Source organism: Cavia porcellus, unplaced genomic scaffold (genome assembly GCF_034190915.1).
Source record: "Cavia porcellus strain 051 isolate PalLab524CR breed Dunkin Hartley unplaced genomic scaffold, mCavPor4.1 scaffold_3, whole genome shotgun sequence".
Classification (NCBI taxonomy): domain Eukaryota; kingdom Metazoa; phylum Chordata; class Mammalia; order Rodentia; family Caviidae; genus Cavia; species Cavia porcellus.
Genome location: NW_026947486.1, coordinates 21,133,338 through 21,149,394, shown reverse-complemented (window position 1 = coordinate 21,149,394; position 16,057 = coordinate 21,133,338). Strand labels below are relative to the sequence as shown.

At 37.5% G+C, this 16,057-nt stretch overlaps 1 protein-coding gene across 5 annotated transcripts in view; it reads right to left on the bottom strand.

Moving 5' to 3' along the window:
* Positions 1 to 935: 935 nt before the first annotated feature.
* The window catches only part of Clcn5 (chloride voltage-gated channel 5), a 186,450-nt gene continuing 171,328 nt past the window's right edge, over positions 936 to 16,057 (bottom strand). For 4 of the 5 annotated variants that reach the window (XM_013144280.3, XM_013144281.3, XM_063245531.1 and 1 more), the window contains 6 exons: positions 13,827 to 13,907; positions 13,047 to 13,589; positions 10,738 to 10,924; positions 9,071 to 9,469; positions 8,718 to 8,934; positions 936 to 7,018 (listed from right to left, as the gene is read on the bottom strand). In XM_013144280.3, coding sequence (XP_012999734.1) covers positions 6,928 to 7,018; positions 8,718 to 8,934; positions 9,071 to 9,469; positions 10,738 to 10,924; positions 13,047 to 13,589; positions 13,827 to 13,907 — 1,518 coding nt within the window. In that variant the 3' untranslated portion in view covers positions 936 to 6,927. 5 annotated transcript variants of the gene reach the window in all.

Here is a 16,057-nt window from a genome sequence, read left to right as displayed (position 1 = left end):
CAACCACCACTGTTAAATTTCTATCATCTTGTTTTGAAATCCTGTATCACCATTGCTTTTTATTATTTTGCTCCTTGATTTCTCTTTAAAATAACACCTTTCCTCTTCTGTGTTTCAATGACTATATGCAAGAGACATGTCAAAGTCCTTGACCTTACATCACTGAAATCTCCAAAAGATAAAAATGTAACAACTCCCACTGACCAGGTGTGGTGGCATACTCCTGTAATCCCAGCACTCTAGAGGCTGAGGCAGGAGGATCGCTGAAAGTTCAAGGCCAGTCTGGGCTACACAGTGAGCTCAGGACTAGCCTGAACTACATAGTGAGACCCTGTCTCAAAAAAACAAATAAAAACAAGGTGTTAATTCTCACGCCATCGGGAAAGTATCACCAATGTATGAGACAAGAACATATTAGTAGGTATAATGAATGAGGTTATCTAGGTGTCTGGAATGTCTCAAAAAACATAAACTGCCTCTCATTTGCCTCCTTCTAGTAAAACGAATTACTGAAATTGTAAATGTAAAACTAAATATATTTAATAAACGTTTGTAAAAGTGAGCCTGACAGTAGGGCTTTGCAGTGGGGTTTTTTCTTTCTTTCTTTCTTTTTAATTTGAGCCAGGCTCTTGCTTTGTAGTTCAGGCTGGCCTCAAATTTTGGGGGATCCTCCTGCCTCAGCCTCTCAAGTGCTAGGATTACAGGCATATGCCACCATGCCCAACTAGCAGTGGCTTTTTATACTATACTCCCAAGCCCCTACCCGCTGCCTCCTTGTTTTCCTTTACAGTCAGAGATCAATAGCTACAAAATTTAGGGTCTTCAAAATCTAGGGCTGGGGATGTAGCTCAGTGGCACAGTACCTGCCTGGCAAGTATGAGTATAAGGTCATGAGTTTAATTTTCAGTACATTAAAAAAAAACCACACCAGATACTAGGTTGGATAAGGCTGTGCTTTATTACATGCATAATTACAAATCTGTGCTAAGGGAAAATGTATAAAGCAATGGCGACCTAGATTTAAGCCACACAGAGAAAGGGCTGGACAATCCCATTAACCCTTCAGGCAATGTCCATCGCATTGCCTTTAACATGATTGCTTCCATTTCTTAAAATTTGCATAGCACTTACTGGTCAAAGTACTTTTCATTCATTGTCTCAGTTTATCCTCACAACAACCCTGTGAGGTAGGTAGGGCAATTAACACTATCCCCATTTTACAGATGGGAACACTGAGGCACAGAGCGGTTAAGATCTCAAGGCTAGTTAGTAGAAGCATAGGGAATCGAAACCAGGTCTCCTAACTCCCTGTCCACATTTTCTTTTTTACTTTGTTGCTATGCACGACCAGGGAGCAGAAAAAAGTGAGCAGTGAGCCATAGCTTTGGTTCAGACAGTGCCTATGAACAGGCGAGGATAAAGCTAAGAAAGCATGGCTAAAGAGTTGGCAACACTTAGAAAAATAATTGCTCTGCACAGCTCAGCACCAAGCTTCCTGTGGAAACTCAGGCTTTATCAGCTTTGGTTGAAGCCAGTTTCTGGATATGTAGCTGCTGCTCATTCACATTAACTTCCTTTAGCTGGCTGAACTTGAACCAACTCTAAGGAATTCAAATGTCCAGAAAGGTTTTCTTGGGCTACTACAACTGAAGCCAGCCCTAGAAAGGAGCTTTATACAGAGATACTCACATAGTGACCCATAGGCTGGAATCTGAGCCCTCTGATTCTTTTGGCCTCAATGGCTCACCCAAAAGCTGGTATATTTCCAATAGCCACAAGTGAATGGGAAGAGGTAAGAACAAGAGGCTGGCCTTGGTCAAATCAAGAAGCGTCATCATGATGACATCACTGTCACTTTTCAGTGATATGACCAAGATGCTGTCAGGCCCAACTCCTTTCTGGCCCGTACCTGGTTAGCAGCATAGCTTCAAAAGACAGCTTAAGAGAACAAAATATTAAACATTTTTTCTTGAATGGAATAAACTTATAACCATTACACAGTCCCAAAGGACCAAATATACATTAAAAAGTATGTGTGTGTGTGTGTGTGTGTGTGTGTGTGTGTATATATATATATATATATATATATATATATATATATATAGCTGAGTACTAAAAAGGCAGGACACTGGGAGGGAGACAAAGTGAAATAGATAATGGCAAAGGAGCACTCTGGAAGGATCATGGATCATATATTCTGAGGTACCCTCAATATGATAATGAGGCTGAATATTCCCACCCTCATGAATGTCATTACAGGCTCTGCCTTCTTCCTTATTTTGCAACATGGCATTTCCCTTGCCAAATCCTAGACTGTCTCTGAATTCCAACAGACTGGGATTAATAGATGATAATAAGGTTTAGCAATGGTTATTTCCTAGGTCCACCTTATGATGCTAAAGCCCTTGATACTCCTGATACTATCTTTGGCTATAACCTAGATGATAGAGAAAAATGCTAACATGCCATTTGCTTTGGAGGAGCTTTCATCCTCCGTTCTCAGCAGCATCCTCTCTCTCTTTTCCAAGGTATACATTCGAAACACTACTGTTTGTGAAAGTGGAAGGAAATCTGAATGCAGAACATGGTGGAGGGAAAGGAAGATAAAGAAATTAAAAGGGAGAGGCAGAGATTGTGTCTAATAAGCCTTCACATTTTTACATCACATCCTGTAAAAGTCAAACTTTGGCAAGTTATATTTATTCAATGAATGTACACTGAGGCTGAAGACCCACTGTTAGGTGGAAATTTAGGCAGGAATTCAGGAATTTAAGAGGTAGGAATTTATGACTGCAAGACTGGGCTGTGTGGCCTGAGAAGTCCCATCCAATAAATGCAAACTCAGCATATTATTTTCTTTCTTCTTTCTTTCTTTCTTGGTTGATCTGGAAAAATCAGATTACACAGAGTACACCATGGAAAACTACTTTTGTTCCCTACATCTTTTTAAAACTTTGCAAGGATCCAGATGTGCCACTGAGGTGTGTGGCCAGAAAATGCTGGGAGAGTAACTTAAATTTACTAACACCAACTCTTCCTAGAGCTTTTCTCTTTGGAGCAAACAACTGGAACTGAAGCAGAACAAAATTCCCTAATAGCCCAGGTCCATTGTGCTGACTGAGCTTCAAATTTACACAGCTTTTGAGCTCTGACCTGATCGTCTCTTACCTTTTTCTTTTCAACATGTAATAAGGATCTTTTAGGGAGTTTAAAAATAAAAAGGTAAAGAAAGCTTACCACTCAGATAGCACATTTCTTTCTGTGCAAATATCTGTGGATCAGCCTTCTCCATAAAACCAGACTGACTGCCTTTGATCTGAACATTGCTTTGAGCCTCTGGTTTGCTTCAACATAGGGGATTACTTGACTTGTTCTCACCTCAAAGCATATGATCAAGTAGTTTCTATACATCTCAGTGCCAAGATGCATGGCAAGGGGTATAGGATGCCTTTCCTTGGACCGTTTTATACTACTTATATATTTTCTTAATTGAGCCTTTCTACTGCCATCTCTTTCAATTCCCTCCCCAAAGGAAATCCCACAAATGTTTAAAAATTAAAACTTTGGACACTAATATTTAGCCCATATATCTATTTTGCAAAAAGGTACACTGCTTTTCCTACAAAGGGTTTAGATTCAGCCTTTGGCACCAAAACAACTGAATTGTTTTGCTGCTCAATCAGCAAATTAATCATTTGCTACACCAGCTGGCAAATTCAAAACACTGTCAATTTCAAGTAATCTACCAAGAGAATGTCTACTTTTTGGGTATTACCTCTACTTTACAGCTGGGATGAGCCAGAACTGTGGAGCTAGAGGAAGAAGAGTGTGTTGCAATTCATTTCTAGACAAACATCAGAACAGAAATGATTATTAACATAGCCATGATTTTGTATTTCAGTCCTCTGCTTCTTTCCTCAACTTTTCTCTCATCATATATTCACTGTGTCAGCTTTCTTACATTCTTCACATTGCAGATCTGAAGGTACAAATTATAACAGTCAGATTTAACACTCTGACTCACTTCATGGCTGGATGCTGACCAAATATTCTTCCTTGGAAAATCCAAATTCTGTCAAAGTACCTATTGGCATTTTTTTGTAAACCCTTGCCTTGTGTCAGGTAATTTTCTGGTCTAGTACCAAAATTGACTAGTTTCTATTCATTCATCTTAAAAATCACAAGTTATCTAGTCTTTTGCCACTGAGGTATGTGGCCAGTGGAGGCTTTAGACAGACATCCCAATTTTGGCATTGCTTTTTGGTTAAGTATGTTTAATGCTGAAACGTCAATGGCAGGAAGCATATCTGCCTTCAAGACAAGAAACTTGTCTTTCTTCCTCAAGACAAGAAACTGTGAGTGTCAAGGTGCTGAGCTAACAATCTTGTAGAGTGCTCCAGGACAATAAGCCAAACTTTGAAGTCAAACCATAATATTGAACACATAGTACACACCATACATTATAGCTACTTCTAGCACACAAGCAACAAGAATTCCTGAGAAGCTGAGGTTAATGAATGAGATTTAAGAAAAGTGAGGTATCAAAGGGATATTGTCATTCTCTGGGGAGCCAATTGGTGCTTAGTATCTAGAAAGTATACCTTGGCACAGTGTTATCTGATTTTTGAATTAATTCTCTGAAATAGCACCTTAGCACTGGCTCATCTGTCTGAAATAAAGAAAACAGCCTAGAAAAAACACAAAGGCAAAATAGACACCCTTCACGTTACTGATGGACTATGAAATTTGACCAAACCTTCTCTTGCCATCAAAAACAGCAATAGTAACATTTCTGGTTTTGCAAACTTTAGCGGAAGGATGGTTAATAAGATAGATATTGAACCAGAAATATACAAATAAGAACTTTGATCTCTACACAATATGCACATTGGTCAGTCAGGAAGTCTCATCTCATAGGAAAGAATCAGTGGCATAGAAGGGACAAAGGGCATAATGTTACTGAGCCGTGACTATGATACCATGTACCCTGGAGCATTTTCTTTTTTATTAAAATGCTAAGATATATTTAAAAGGAGGAACTCTGGTGACTGCCTCTATAGTTAAAAGATTAAAAAAACTGTAAAAAAAACTTGGCTGGTCTGTTCTGGGCAATAAAAGAATCTTGGATTTTGTAAAGTTGAAAAGTTCTAGATTTGGGAAGCAACAACTTTTAAATGAGGTACACTGTGGTGTTTGGGGAGTATAAGATAATGTGCCAAATGACTGCTGATTCTGAAGTGCTAGGAACAGATTTTTAAAATAATCAGAGCTGAATTCTCATCTCTGACAGTGGAATTTCCTTGCCATGGGAATCTTGGGCAGCAATGCAGACAGAGTAATTGCAACTGAGCCACATGGCAAATAAAGGGGTTATGTGACCCCTCTAGTTCATGTGCCATAGGATTGCTAAGCCCTGCTTTACAATTTAACTAGCCCTAGTATTTATTTTTTGTCACTAGAAATTATTAACCAGGCATACTACTTAATCTGAGGATTCAGAATGAAGGAAAAAGAGTAACAGAATGGATAAGGAGTAACTGCACATAAGTAAAAGTACAGAAAATGAAACAGTGATTGGAATGATGGTGATGGCGCTTTAATTCCACCAGGTGTCTCTACTGTGTAATTTTTTAAAACTAGTTAAGTGTGGTAGAAAATTGAGACAGGCACCTTTTCAAAAGCATACAAGCACCTTTGGTGTCACCAGGCCTTGTCCATATCCCAGGTCTTGGGTGGTTCTGCACTCAAGTCACACTTGCCTATTCTGTTCCAACATCTTGAATATATGTTAAAGTATCTCAAGCCTAATTCATGCTTATAGGGACAACATGAGCCTGTTATATGTACTTTATGCTGGGAAGAACTTGAATGCTGTTATTTTAGTACTGGTAGTGTTTATGAAGGAATGCATAAAGATGCTGATGCAGCTCTGAATCTTCCCTAGTTTACCAGTATGCAGTCTAGACTTGATTCCCTTTACTATTCTTAAATATTCCAGAAGGCTAAAGCACCATCATTCATGGAAGTGGCATCTGAGTAAGAGGGTTAGTTAGGACCTCACAAAAATGTCAAATTCCTAGTCATTGACTTTGCTTAGAACTTTACTTATCATTCATTTTAAGGAAGCTGAAAGAAATCATCCCTTGATACCAGCAAATTCATGGTAAAGTCATTGTCTACTAGCTAACAAAAATCACCTGGACCGTTTGCAGACAAGAAGAAAGCTCTCTAAGTTACCTTTGTGCACTTCAAAAGAGTACCAGGAATAAGCAAGCTATAAAAGTCAACCTCTCTAAACTCATTTAGAGGAGATTAACCAAAGCAGCATTGTTTTATAATCAGAAATTAAAATTAACATACACATAAACACATAACAAACTGATAATGCTAATTATTATAACAGGAACAAGGATAATATTTGAACTGAATCTTCACAGTCTAAAAAATACCATCACTATTTTCCTTCTGGCTTTCTTTTCTATTGCTTGAAAAGCAAAGCCCCTTAGTTTACACTTCATTTTCCACCAATGACAGATTTCCCAAAAGTGAATTTTTTTCATGAGTTTCCTGCAGGTTATGGGTCAGGACATTTGGAATTTTTCTTGCATAGTTTTCAGTAATTGCATATTGGCTAACAATAATTGTTTAAATTAAAAAATCATTTAAAAATATAAACCATAGCAATCTTATTTATACTCTTTCATGAGATCTTCCTAATGCAATATATCAGAAGCCTAACTGTATTTTCTCCTAAAGAGAAGATTAATATCCAGAATATGTAGTGCAACTGGTTAAGTTGTAGGAAAGAGACAACACACTAATATGACTTCACCATCCAATGGGAAATGTGTTTTGGGTACCCAATTAATAAAATATATCCACGGTCTGCAATGTCCTTCCTGTTTTATATCCAGAAGAATCCCGATTCTAGTTGAAGAGAATGGAATCTGGATCTTGGTTTGCCATCTGTGCTATATGCTTTAACACATCCTTTTTGGTAATAATTCCAAGCAATCGTCTGAAAAACATAATACAAAAAAAACAATGAATTTACACTTTAAAAAACTTTCCCATCATCACACTTATATTTCTCTTTTTCAGTGGTGTTTTTAAACATGATGGTGTCTGTACTTCCAGAATGATGAGAAAACTGGAGTAGGATGCATGTTCCAGACAAAGGAAACGATGCACGGGTCCCTATTATATAAACACATAAGCACTTCTACTCCTAGGTCTCAGATTCTCCAATTTCCTCTAGTTTAAATATTCTCCTCTCTATATATAAATTTTACCTACCTAACTGCAATCCAATTCAAATGCTCCCTCTTCTAGAATCTGCCTTGATACAAGCCAACCATCACTCTGCCCCTCTCCCAGCAATAACATGTTATATGTAGCCTTCCTCTGTAGCACTTGTTCTCTTTGCTATCATTCTATAGCCACTTGTATGTTCCTACCTTCCCTATAATACTACATGCTCTTTGAGGGCAGAGAAAGGTCTTACTCATTTTTACATCTCCTTAAAGTTCAGCTGACTAGCTTCTTACATGAGTAGGGATTCAGTAAATGTTGAACGAGCCAGTTGGGGAAAGTCCCCTTATGGATTTAAATCCCGCAAGACATTGTTATACTACTTCGCAGTTTTAAAGGAGGGGAAAATTCTTGTATAGTTGCTAGCTAACACACAGCATGTTCATAAAAACTCCACCCCTCTCCTGAACCTCTCCTCTTTTTCAAAAAAAAAAAAAAATAGCAGGGCTTCTTTTACTGGACAAGAACTATTTCAGAAGGACAGAGTCTTAGGTTTGGAAGTCAGGAGACTATTTTTTAAAGCCAGCTCTGCTATATCTTTAAACAAAGAGAAGACTTTATGCATTTCAAAAAAGTACCAGGAATAAGCAAGCTATAAAAGTCATCCTCTATTTGAAGGTAAAGAAAAAGAGGAGAGAGAGAGAGAGAGAGAACAGATAGCTCCTTTGGATAAGTAGGGAGCATTCAGAAGCAAAACACTTCTCTCTGCTATTATTTAACTGGGGATGCTCATGTAAATCATAAGACCTCACTGAAACTTGCTTTTCTTATCCTACAGTAATAACAAATAATGGATTGTAAGGGTAAACACAGTAGTCCCCTCTTATCCTTGCTTTTTGTTATCCATGGTCAAGCATAGTCCAAAAATATAGTATAGTACAATGAGCTACTGAAAGAGATGAGGTATGTGTGTGTGTGAGAGAGAAAACATTCATATAACTTTTATTATATATATATATATATATATATATATATATTGTTGTAACTGTTCTATTTTATATTTATTGTTGTTAATCTCTTATTGTGCATGATTTATACAATTTATTATAGATATGTATGTATAGAATAAATATCATGGTTTTCAGGTAACCCATGATGGTCTGAGAAGCTATCTCCCAATGATAATGGGAGACAACTGCACTATCCATACTGATACCATTATAATTTCAGTGATACCTGTGCATAACAACACAGCTGCTTCTTTCATGTTAGAAGTTGTTAATGTACAACTAACAGTTGATGCTTCTCAAACAGTAGTCTTTTTTTTTAAACACATGGCTTTTCATCTCAGAGCTTCAAAAAGGCCTAAAAGCTCTACTATTGTTGACTTAAATTGGGTTCTTCCTTCTGCCTCCACATTTTCTTATCTCCAACAGTCGACTTTGCCTTCCCCCAAGGGTCCTCACCCATTGTGTGTAACCAGGCATTGCCGTAGTCCCAGCTTGCGGAAGATATCCACTACTATCTCCATGGGTGTAAGATCAGTCACAGTGAAAGGGCTGAGATCGAGGATGTTCCGAAGCTTCAGAGTGGGTGCAGTGTATGGTGGCACTGGAGGAGAATGCTCAGTGAAGTAAATTATGGATGTGCTCACAACTCCATCTTGCTTCTTTCGAGCATTTTCTATTTGAACAGAAGGGAGAGAGTTGAAAATAGAAATGCTAGCTCTACTTTTATGGCACTTAAGTAGTTCTATCAACCCTCTCTTTCCCCCTACTTCATGCATATTCATTTCATTATCCCCTTTCTGAGTTCTTACCAATTGAAATAATGAGATCTCTTCGAAGAACAAAGCCTACAAGTCTTTGGGACTCCCGGGAAACTACCACTGGGAAGCCACTGTAAGTGGTTTCACTGATTATGGTCTCAACATCTTCCACAGTCATGCTGTCCTGAGTAAGGACAGTCAACAAAGGATCATTTCTCCGGGGTTTCATCACATCCATTGCCAGGGTCTTATGTGCAAACTCTTCTTTGGCTTCAAGAAAGGGATATCCATTGAGACGGATATGGGCATCATAGATGCCTTCCCGTCCAAGAGCATCTGCTACCCACTTGCTTGTCATAGCTGCAGCCATCAGAGGAACAATATATTCCAAGCCACCAGTCAGTTCAAACATTATGACAACAAGAGAAACAGTCATGCGAGTCACTCCACCTGTGAGGAAACAGACACAGCCCACTGAAGGCAGATGAAGCAAAGTATTCATTGCAATTATGGGTCTGTCATGGGCCCTACCCAGTAAAAGCTCATTTAGCAAAATTAACACTAGAACAGGATTTCATCTACAACTGTGCAGACCCTAGAGATTGTGTTAAAATAAGGTTACACTTGAGATTTAATTTTAAAAATGTCTACACAAGTATGCCTTTTGACTGTTGTTTTAATTTGTTTGTTGCTTCTTTCCCTCATTAAGAAATGCATGCGTACTGTAGAAAATTCGGAAAAGGGGAGTCATTATTCACAAGCTCACTACATGTGAGACAGTTGAGTAAAACTTTTGAATGGCAATTTCCAGTTTTTCTATGCAAAAACATATTTTTCTGTAGGGAAACTTATATTAAGTATAATTCCCTACCATGCGTTTGCCCCATTTTATATATGGAACATAAAACATATTATTAAAAATTTAATATCATATTTAAAGACATTAAAAATTAACATCATATTTAATGGCTATAAAATATAGTGTTATATGAATGGAATAATTTATTTAACCAGTTCTTTACTGTGCAAACAGGCTGATTCTTGGTATACACTAGAAAAAAGAGCTTCTTTATATTTGTATTATACCAAAATACCTGTAATGTGACCCTAACTGTTCTTTCTCTTTTTCTTCTCCCTTCTCCCTCTGGGTGAGCTAACTGATATGTTAACCATTGCTGCCCTCTACAAATAACAGATGTGGCGCTAAAATAAGGTAACAAAAGGTTATTAATTACTGCTAGACTCCTCTGTTCTCTGCTGAGGAAAACAAAGGTCTTCCTCATTAACAGATTTACTGACCCACCCCACGACCCCCTTACTTTGTAAATTGTGATATATACTTAAAGGTGGCAAATATAGAGGAGCAACACACACATCTTTTGCAATCTCCAACTGCACTGTGTCGCTGGGCCCAGGATAAAATAAATCAGTGCTGCTTTTTTAAAATATGTTTTTGCCTCATTTTTTGAACTCGAGTTTGGAGGCTCGTTTGTGGATTACAAGAATTCTAACTTTTTATTCTTGTGCTGTTATCTTTGTCTAAGTTTCTAATTATCTCCCCACTGTGAGAAAATAAAAATAGCTTTCATAATGACTTAAATACAACAGGTTCAACAGGAATGGTTGATCTTTTTAAAAATGTGCAGTCAACTGTACTTGACATCACTCTCCTTTTACGTGGAGAGTAGCTCTTTGAAATCAATGCAGATACTACTCACCTAAGCAGGCTGCGGCCCCAACCATTGCATAAAGTCCAGGAGTGATACAGTCAGCTCCCTGACTACACCAGCTATTGAAGATGGTCCAGTCACGGTGGTGATAGGCCAGTTGTTCCATCCCTACTCCTAAAAGTCGACCTGCTATAGCACCAACAGCCATGCTAGGTATAAAGAGGCCAGAAGGGATCTGCAAAGAGAAAGCACAGATGATTAGTGAGAAATAATGCAATTGCTTGGTGAATAGTAAGGGCTGGAAGACTGACCCTTTGCGAAGCAAACAGGCCAATTGACAGTTTAACTATGCACTATGCTAGCAAGTGGCTTTAAAGATTTGTGTAAAACTACAGGGAATAGAGGCTTTCTGGGATGTGCAGGCAAGGATGACTGCAAAGAAGCTTACCCTGATTCAGGGTCCATCAAGCAAGAGCCTGAACTCTCCAGACCAACACAGAACTGGAAAATTAGGCCTTTTCCAAAGAAAAAGGAAAATAGATGGAATTTCTTAAATAAGCAGACATTTCTCTCAATTTTGAACTCTATCAACAGCAACTACCTTTTATTGACCGGCATGTTCTATGCTGGATGTTCCACATATAAGATTTTACAGATGCTTTATAACTACCCCAGAAAATAGGCATTTTTATTGCCAATGACAAAGAACCTAAGGTTTAGAGACATTAAGTCCCTGACCACAGATCAAGATTTAGTGAACTGAAATTTAAATGGGATGCTTATAACCCTACTCATACATTGAATCCTAACCCACTGCACTCACAAATAGGATGACATATAAAGTTCTAGTCTATTTGTAACTTTATAAAGAAAGAGTAAATAAATAAAAATTAAGATAACAACTACAGTTACATGCTTAACCAAAAAAGGAAGCTTCATTTATTTCTTTGTTCTTTTTCTTGAATTTCAGGATATTGTTTATAGTCTGTACTAAGAAAGGGAAATGATGGTAAGGATAATCAAAACTACAGAAACACTGTGTTTAATTCTGGAAGGCATTTGAATTTGTTGTTCTGATGGTATAGAAATGTCCTCTAAATAAAGCAAAAAATTCGTGAAGTGAAAACTAAGAAGCACTGCAAAAAGTTTCAGTCTCCATCCTATCCCTATACTGAAGGGATAGATGACCTGGTCTCAGAGAGACCACATTGTCTACATTGAGCTGCTGTCTCTTACTCTGATTTGAATCTCAGTTTCCCTAGGCAGTAAGGGAAATAACCAGGTAGTAGTGTGTAAAGAAAAGAAATAAACAAAACCTAGAATGGATGATGGAAACACTTTAACAATTTTTCCTTTTTAGTTTCTGCTGAAACACGAAAATGTTAATAGGTACTGAAAGCAAAACGTACCCACCATATGACTGTTTTCTTTGACACATAAAAACTATACACATTTATGGGATGTGGTATGATATTTCAATACATGTCCACAATGTGTAATGATCAAATCAGTGTGAGTAGCATGTATGTATCACCTTAAATGTCTTTGTATTGGAAACATTCAAAATCCTCCTCTCTATTCTAATATATACAATAAATTATTAACTATAGTCATCCTGTTGTGCTACAGAAGAATAGTACTTAATCTTCTTAACTGTATTTTGTAAACATTAACCAATCTTTCTCTATCTTTTCCTCCCTACTACCTTCCCGCCTTTAGGAACCGCTATTCTACTTTCTACTTCTATGAGATCAATTTTTTATAGTTTCTGCATACCAAAGGAGATTTCACTGATGTCTGCTTTTGATAGTTTAAATATTATAGTACTAACTTGTGAAATGGATCTCACTGGTTAACAAGTAAACACTGATTTCAACTGTAAAACATACTCTTAGCTATGTATGGGGTTGAACCACATGAAACTATAGTCAAAATGTTTGAGTATCAGCAACTTTGTGAGGTTCAGCCTATAATTACATTTAATTAATAAACTAAAGTCATTTTATAAGGACTAACAGTATTGTTGGATACTGGATTTTGATACAAAAGGCACTGGAATAAATATCCTTTTTGAGGGGCAAAATGGTTTCCACAGAAAAGGAAAAAAATATTTCTTCCTCAAATCTCAAAAGTGAGGTTTGCATTTGATCTCAAAATAAGCTTGGACAATTTGATACAGAGGTGCAATTGTCTATGAAGTTACAAAAACAAGTCAGGGTTAAGAGGATTTGGGGAAAATCACTTTGAGGAGTCTGAAAGCACCATATCACATGAGCTATTAAGATCATAGAATACCTTGCCTTTGCTCTTCAAAACCCACAGCCACACAGTCTCTGAGTACCAAGAGAGTTCCTCACCTTCATGCCAAAGGTGAATATTGTAATGACAATTTTCAGAATGAGTGTCAAAGCCAGCTGCCACATGGCACTGGAGACTCCAGCACCAGCAGGTCTGTCAGGAAGTTCACCACTCTTGCTTGTGTTGGAAAGGTTCTTATAATCGCAAAGCTTGGAAGAGTCCAGAAGGCCACAGTCATTGAACAACTCAGAAATGAGCTCACTTGTGCTCATTCGGGTATATTCATTGGGGAAAGCCAGGATGGCAGTGATGGCTGTCACAATGAGTACCTCTATGACAGGATACTTGCCCAACTGGGTGGTCTTCCGCTTCCGACACCATGCAATATTTGTGCGGATAAACAGAGCTCCCCACAGACCACCAAATATGCCCAACAGAATGAATGGCACAAGCTCAAAGAGATGCCATGGAGTGTGAAACTCCACATAAAATAGCACTAGGCGACTGTTCCCAAATGGATTGATGGAACGTAGAGTAAATGCTGCCACTAGGGCAGCAAAGAATGAACGCCACAAGGTTTTGAGGGGAAAATAGTAGCTGACCTGTAAGACATAAGGTGAAAAATCAAATTCAGTCAATCTGCAAAAACTGATTCAGGTGGAAAACTGGCAATGCCAGTATTAGAGATGAGGATAAAAACGGGCCAGGAATTTCTGGTCACATGGTAAAGCACTGGGTTGGGCAGTACGCTCAGGGACCGCAATCCACCTAGATGTTGACTGAAATTCCTGACACTAAAGCACACACACACATTTCTACTGAAAGTCAGAAGTCATTACCTCTTCCAGGCTAAATAATACTCCACCAATAGGTGCCCCAAAGGCTACAGATACACCAGCAGCTGCTGCAGCCGACAAGACCTATAATCCAAAACTCAAAATTAGTAACAGAATAATACCACTTCCCAAATTCAAGTGCATTTTTAAAAGGAACATTATTGGTTACTAAATATTTTTGTAAAAATCTTAACATGTTCCATATCCTCAAAAATGAAGTTCAATCTCTAGTTACTCCGAAAGAAAACACTATATGCCAGATATTGAACACAAAGACACGATTCACATGCCTCATTGGGAAAGAGGACACTCTCTTCGTGATTCAGGTATGCACTTCATTCTAAATTAAGACCTCCCCCATTCAAAATTCTCCCAGTTCAGAAACTGAATTTGAGCTTTGAGCTTCCTCACCTAAAGTACATACAATATGTATCTAAAGAATAACTTGTAAAGGAATATCTTGAAATGAGCTGCGAAAGAAGATTCTAGTGACGTAAAACTGAAGTAATGATCGGTTCACAGCTATTCAGGGACTGAACTACTCATACAATTAGTATGGAGAATTTTCTGTGCTATGCCCAATGCATACCCAGTAACCTGTGGAAATAGAACAAGGGAAACAACCAGATGTTTACAGGATGAGAAGACCTAAAGAAGATTAGGTGTGGCAAGCAAAAGGGCCCGAAGAAAGAGGAAAAAGCTGAGACTGGGAAAGAGGGACAAATAAATAGGGAAAGAAAATACATGATATTTAGAAGGTGCCACCTGAGTATGCAGATATGTATGTGCATGTAAAATGTATAGGAGTAACTCTGGTGAGAGAAAACAAACCAGAATTAACGGAAGAGCTCAAGTTTTTTTTTCCTCAGATCCTAATTGCTGTGGAGAAACAAATGATTTGGAGAGTGAGGAAATATTTTAAAGAGAAAGTTAAACAGAATTAAGAACTCTGAAGAATAAAATTGTTCTTGGTGAAATAAGTAAGCAAGTTTCTTCAGAAGTGTAGGTGGTCCAGGAAAATGAAGGAGATGAAAGAGATTTCCAATTCTATATTACTCAACTATAAAAAAGGATGATCTTGAGGCCTTCATAGTTTACCTAACTAAACAGAGGCAACTTGAGACTATCCTAGTACGTGAAAAAAATATTTATAAATATCACATTGTGTCTCTAGTATAAAAAGTAATAAGAACTGTAGGAGTAATAAAACCCAAAATGTGTAATTGCTATTGTAAAAAAGAGAGGAAAACAAAGTGCTCTAAAGAATATAACTGTTTGTTATAACTGTTTAAGTTTATAACTGTTTAAGTGTTATAACTGTTTAAGTGTGTAGGATTGATAACCATATTAATAAGTTTTTGTTGGATCATTGAACAGAACTGTTTGCAGTCTCACTGTTTGAATGTCCACTTTGTATGCTTTAATTTTGTAACTTGAACAACTATTTCTAACATGGTAGTATGTAATTTATTAACTAGTGATTTCTTACTGTTACTTTTTTTTTTGAAATTATGTGTTATTTCTACCCTTTTTCTGTTTTGCTTTTTTTTTTCCTCTTTAAATACAATTTTTTAAAAAAAGAGATTTCCAATTGTAGCTGTGAGGACTTCAAAATGTATAGCATTCTTTTCATATGAAAATTATGAGGATGGCCATCATGCAACTTGAGAAAGGGGATTTTACTATGTTCAAGATGAATGAGAAGGGAGACGAAAGAACTGAATTGGCTGGCATGCTTTAGTTTTCTACTGTAGAGTGGAATTCGTCTACACTATTCTCAAATCTGTTTGCTCTCAACCATCTGCCCACTCTGGCAAAGCCAACTGAGCACAAAAGAGTTGCTGCCAATATTGCAAACAATAGGAAAAAATAAAACTCTGAGTAAGCAATAGGGAATAAATTTAACATTCAAATACGAATGAGTCAAGTTGGAGAAATAAATATATGGTATCTGTAGAAACAGGCAAATAAAATTCCTCTCATTATATAAGGAACAATTTCAACAAAAATGCCACTTTCATGGAAGGAAAGCAACCAGTAACTTGTAGTTTCAAATTAACCTCTATCCATTCAAAACCAACAATAATCAACACTTCACTCTTTTTTTTGGTACCAGGGATTGAACACACAACTTTGCACTTGCCAGGCTGGCACTTACGCTGCTAAGCTAAACCCCCAGCCCAACACTTCATTCTTGCCTATATTTTTTTTCAATTCTCTCACTTCTGTGAGTT